Source organism: Temnothorax curvispinosus, unplaced genomic scaffold (assembly GCF_003070985.1).
Source record: "Temnothorax curvispinosus isolate PA1 unplaced genomic scaffold, ASM307098v1 QBEX01012084.1, whole genome shotgun sequence".
Taxonomy (NCBI): domain Eukaryota; kingdom Metazoa; phylum Arthropoda; class Insecta; order Hymenoptera; family Formicidae; genus Temnothorax; species Temnothorax curvispinosus.
Genome location: NW_020221864.1, coordinates 1 through 6,460, shown reverse-complemented (window position 1 = coordinate 6,460; position 6,460 = coordinate 1). Strand labels below are relative to the sequence as shown.

Sequence of the window (6,460 nt, the reverse complement as noted above, 5' to 3'; positions counted from 1 at the left end):
TTTTTTCCATGACTTTCGGCAATCTATTTTTCAGCATTTTTATAAATTTGGAAAAATTTGTAAAATCTTTTGTCTACTTTGTGATTGATAATTTTCCAATCATTTCGTTAACCATCATTTATTTGGTATTTTTTAACTGGTTTCAAATTTTGTGATTACAATTAGATATTTTATTTTGGCTCGAATGCCATAGATTCACGTATGCACATGGACATAAAAATTATCGAGACCCAACGAATTTAATTTTTGCACAACGAAATAAAATTACAAATTGATTTTAATATAATTTTGAATGTTTTTTTTTTATTTTGCAAAAGAAATTTATTATATACATTTACAAATGCCTAATTTAATATTATTTTAAAATTTTTTATGCACGTTGCAGATTACGAAAGATTGAAAGTCAATTTTAACAATGGAATCTTCAAGTTGGAGAGACGTTACATCTACACAGTCTGTTTGTGAAGAAACTTTTGTCAAGGATTACACAGAAGCAGAAGCTGAGGAATATTTAAAGGTACAAATATTATCATTTAAAGAATAAAATAAAATTTTGCCAATAATAAAATAAAATCAGTATTTAATAATCGGTTTGACTGGCAATATTATTAAAAATTAAAACGACGTTTCCAACTCTATTTTGGGTCCTTATCAAGTTTATGATGGATCAATGTGCGTCAAACAATATAAAATTAATCATCATTGCGTTTTAACAAGGCGGATGGAAACCAGACATAAACTTTGTGAGACATGACCGTCACGTATAGCGCCTGACGAACGACACTGATGATTGATTTTATATTGTTTAACGCACATTGATCCATCATAAACTTGACAAGGACCCAAAATAGAAGTCAAAACGTCGTTATAATTTTTAATATATTGCCAATCAAGCCGATCATTAAATACTGATATTATCATTTAATCATACAAATTTTTTTGTACATTTTAGAGACAGATATTTATTCTACAAATATAAGAAGGACAATCTATTATGTTTTTACATTTATTTCAGTTTATGGATAATAGAAAAAAAATGGAAGAAGATAAAGTCTATGGAGAATGCAGTTATCCTTATGGTCCACAATCTAACAACGATTCATCTATTGTGGCCATAAAGGATGAAATATTATCGACAATCGAGACAAATGCCGTAATCGTCATTCGAGGACCAACCGGTTGTGGAAAAACCACTCAGATTCCACAATTTATTCTCGATGCAAATATTACAAAGAGGCTTGATTGCAACGTTATAGGTATTTTTTAAATCAATTTCATTATTACACGTAACATAATATAAATTATACTAAACCGTACAATATTGATATAGTTACGCAATCAAGACGAATCGCCGCGATAAGCATTGCCAAAAGAGTGTGTCATGAGAGAGGTTGGCGTCTTGGCACCCTCGTGGGCTACAAAGTGGGTATGCAACAAAAAGTCTCACCGGAAACCCGTTTAACTTATTGCACCACCGAAATTCTCCTGCAACATTTGATTCGTCAAAAACATTTGTTGGACTATACGCACATTATATTGGACGAAATTCACGAACGTGATCAAAATTTGGATTTTCTTTTACTTGTGATTAAAAGATTATTACAAACAAATTCCAAACAAGTTAAAATTATTCTCATGTCGGCAACAATCGACGTAACGAAATTTGCGAGATACTTTTCTACAAAAGTAGAAAACACGTTACGTCCAGCGCCAGTTATCGAGATATCCGAAAAAAGAAATTTTCAGATTCGTACGTATTACTTGGACGAGATAAACGATATGGGAAATGTGAGTAGAGATTGTGTGAAAAATATTTAGAGAGTAGGTACTTGTAATTTTATAATTTTGTATACGTGTTTGAATTTTATAGATACCAAAAGTATCCGTCGTGGAACCAAAAGTCACTCAAAGAATGCGAGAGATTTGCTCATTTATTATCAATAGTCTAGATGACATTGATGAGAATGATAACGAAGAAGACTCAATGCCGCCTCAGAGACATGCCGTTCTCATATTTTTACCAGGAATTTACGAAATTGAGGAATTATACAATTACTTGTCGGTTTTCCGTGAAAAATTATGGGACCTAACAATTTTACATTCATTAATTTCTGACGCTGACAAACAGGATTGCGTATTTCGAAAACCACCGCAAGGTTACAGACGCATTATACTCTCTACAAATATTGCCGAAAGCAGCATTACGATGCCAGATGTAAAATATGGTAAATATAAAATTTTTATGAATTATATATCATCATAATTCTTGAGAAAAGAAAACGACAGTTTAATCACAAAGAAATATTTCAAATATTTAAAAAATTTTAAATAAATATTATTTTATAATAATAATTAATGATAAGTAAAAAGACAGTGGTTAATTAAATACGTATAATTTATAGTGATAGACTTTTGTCTCGTAAAACTGCTGACATTTAATCCTGCAACTCATTATCAAAGTTTGCAACTTTGTTGGGCGAGTAAAACAAATTGTACTCAACGAGCTGGTCGCACGGGTCGTGTAATGGATGGCAGAGTGTACAGATTAGTACCAAAAGCATTTTATGATGTAAGTAGTTTATATAAGAATTATATTATGCTAATATTGTGATATATGAAACAAAATTTTTATTTGGAATTTAAAACTACGTTTAACAGCATCTAATATTTAATAAGTAATATAAATTTAATGGATTATTATTATTTTATCGTTTTGTAATTATATAATACTTTTTTTAAAGATCTACAAGTGATATGCGCGTGTTATAGTCCATAATATATAGTCCGTATATATTGTTACACGCGCATATATATATATAAATATCACTTGTAAATCTTTAAAAAAAACTATCATACAGTTACAAGAAAATAAAATTATAATAATCCATTAAGTTTATATTATTAATTATTTATTACATTTTTTCACGTTATATTTATCAATTTTATCTTTTTGTAAAATTTACAGAATAATTTACGAGAACACAATGTGCCAGAAATGTGCCGTGCCCCACTCGCCAATGTCATTCTCCGCGCAAAACTATTTGATTTCGACAAGCCACACGTCTTTATTTCGCATCTCCTCGATCCACCTACTTTTGACAATTTGGCAGATATAATGTTGAATTTAAAAGAGATTGGAGCTTTGGTAGACGATGTTTGTTATCGACCGTTTGATGGAAAGTTAACCAATCTTGGCAATATAATGGCACATTTTTCGCTCGACATTCGAATTGTAAAATTGATTGTGTTGGGCCATGTCTATGGGGTTTTGCGAGACGCTATTATTTTGGGGGCCAGCATGACCGTTAAAGATGTTTTTTATACGGAGCAATGCCATCCTACCGTTTCCTCTTATACGACGCAAAAAAAATGGTCGGAAAATTCCAACAGCGACTGCATTGCCACTTTAAATATTTACAAAGTGTGGAAAGACGAAAAGAGTAATAATCGAATAAACACTCGTGAGGCTGAGAAACAATGGGGCCGGGAAAATGGACTTGAGATAGAAGCCTTGCGTGAATTGGATGCTCTGGTGAACGAAATCACTATGAGAATGACGGAATTGGGCATTGAAGAAATTGCGGGAGTTGATAAAGTCAATTGGCCAGGTATGTTGAATTATTCAATGTTGAAATTTTTCAAAATTTTTCCGTAAAATATTAAATTATTTCATTAATACTTTTTTTTATTTTCCAATTTTATTTATTTACTCGATTCGTTTACTTGCAGATGCAGATCGTAATTTCGTTCTTCGAATAATACTTGCTGGAGCTTTCTATCCTCATTATTTTGTCAACCGTTTGCAAGACGAACCAACATATAAAAAGGATATTTCAAAAACTTTAAATAATGAAGATCCAATGAAGACGATTTATTTAAGAGGTTGGCCACTCAAACAACCGGGATATATATACGCTGGAAAATTGCAAGAGATTTTTTCCAAATATCTGAAAATTCCAAAAAATCGAGTAACAATATTGTTCAACACGTCGTATATTTACGTGCAATTTCGCGATAAAGAAACGGCCATTGACGATAGTCTTCAAAATATAATAGAATATGTTTATCAGGTAATTATATTAATATATTTGTTTCATATAAATAACATAAAACTATGATATTAAATAAATTTATCGCTTGGTGTATGTGTAAACACAAATAAATACAATTAAGCCAAACTCGGTATAACATAGACATTCGGATTACGTAAAACAAAAATAGTTTAATATTATGTTAATGTAAAAACATTTATTCATCAGGCTATCATGATGAAACGTTGCAATATCCCGATTGAAATAAAGTTGTTGAATGCAGAAGAAGCAAATGAGAGGGCAAAACATTACAATGCCCATATATTCGAAAGGAATTTAATCTTTCGTAGAAACATGAGGATGATTGAGAGCAACGTTTCTGAACGCAGACCAATATTGCCAGGACTCGATGTAACATTGATACCTTTATTTATACAAACTGTAAGTTTTCTTTTACTTTCGCGATTAGTAAAAAATAAATTTTATATAAAGTTAAAAAAAATTTCTTGCACGGATCTTTCATTTGTGTCATTGAACAATATTTAGATAATAATTTACATACATTGAATGTGTGTGTACGTTGTATCTTACAGTCTGCTACAATACGTAATAGATGCATTGCTCATTCAATTACTAGCATAATAAAACTTTTATCTTTTCTCTATTAATTAAACGTTTATTTCTTTGTACGTTCATATAAATACACACACACACACACACATATATATATATTTATTGATATATACATTTTTAGATTGTTAGTCCTGGACATTTCTGGGCAACCCTTGACGACGATGCCACTCGTAACAATTTGCGAAAAATAAGAAATTATTTCAACAATTATTCTTTGAAAAAATTCCTCTCAAATCCACAATTGTCAAACGTAATCGCTGCCCCTATAAAAATGGGTAAATTTTTCACTTGGCATCGTGCCAGAATTACAAATTTCGTCTCAGAAGATGAAAAAATGGTCGACGTTTTCTTGATTGATCACGGTCGTTTTTCTAGAGTAGAATTAAGTGAACTAAGAGAAATTAATGATTCTACAATCTTAAATATTCCTCCTTTGGCATTTTCGTGCAATTTGGCTTTTGTGCGACCTTTTAAACAATATAATGTTCACCAATGGTCGAAAAGATCGAGAAATTATTTTGCGACACAAATCAAGGAAAACGAAAAAATATTTGGAGAAATTTATTCGGTTGTTGACAGCGTTGTCAACCTGAAATTGATTGTGGTTAATAAGAAAGGAGAAAGATTTAATGTTAATCAGGGTTTGATTGAAGAAGGATATGCTGTAGAGAGGGAAGAAACCTATTTTTCAAAGTGTAATCATGAATTAAGAATAGATTCATATCTGATTAACAATATGTCGACAGAGCAAAAAAAATTTTACGAAGAACAACAATATGACAAATATAGTTTGTTAAAAGTACGTAGAGTAATTGGAATTTATATGAATGTTTATGATGATAACCATTTGTTGAAAAATCAATTACGTTTATACTTTTATAGTATCCCGAACCACCTAGAGAAGAGGATTGCAATTCTAGCGTAAAACTCCAAGGTCCATATTCTCCTTTAGAAATGGAGTTGATCCAGTTGACGTTGGGTGAAAAATCGCGAAAGACAAATGTGGAAAAGAATTCCGTCAATGCTGTCCTTTTAGATAACGATCTCAATCAATCGAGACGTCTTTTGATCGCTCGGAACGTTAATAAAACTAATCAAGATTGTGTAACGTTGACAAATACGACTCTTCTGCCGAATATTCCTGGACTTGCGGCATTGCTCGCATTAATTTTTGCACCGTGTGTGGAATTGAGATGCAATTCTCGCAAAACTTATTATACCGGAGCTTTATGCGGTTTGGGCCCGATAGGTGTTGGCAGCAACCAAGCTACATTTCCCAATCACGATATGGAAATTACATTTGACGTAGATATCACGATGGATGATGTGACGGAGGTATGTCATTTTTATAAATAATAAATTGATAATTTCGCAATACTTGTCGCGGAATTGTATATTACATAAGATTGCTCGTTTTTTGCTTCCCATTAATCTTTATTAAATTTACAAATGCGTTATATAGTTTTAATATTTTTCAATTATTATTGTTTCATTTTTTACTCTTCTCAGCTTTATAAATAATAGCATTGATCATTAATTTTTCTAGATAAATAAATTGCGTTACTGGATGAATATCGGGATGGAAAGCAATTCTACCGAAGAAAATATTGTAATGTGTCAAAATGAATTGAAGAACATTTTGCTGAATGTGAGAGACAAACACAGACAATTACGAGATTCAAAAAATGACGAACTTGATCCTCACAGGAATAAGTGGAATTACTATAACAAATTACATATTTTGCCATCAATTCAAAATTCTGAAACAAAATACGACGTATATCCATTGCATAACG

At 31.3% G+C, this 6,460-nt stretch overlaps 1 protein-coding gene across 1 annotated transcript; it reads left to right on the top strand.

Annotated features, from left to right (window-relative positions):
- Positions 1-388: 388 nt before the first annotated feature.
- On the top strand, positions 389-6,452 carry LOC112462231 (probable ATP-dependent RNA helicase spindle-E; the record flags this gene model as incomplete). Its single annotated transcript, XM_025027889.1, has 11 exons — positions 389-517; positions 1,016-1,256; positions 1,331-1,788; positions 1,871-2,225; positions 2,403-2,569; positions 2,966-3,608; positions 3,730-4,070; positions 4,260-4,472; positions 4,786-5,463; positions 5,547-5,999; positions 6,211-6,452. Coding segments are annotated over exons 1-11 (3,893 nt in total), but the record flags the coding sequence as incomplete, so codon positions are not given.
- Between the last annotated feature and the right edge of the window lie 8 nt (positions 6,453-6,460).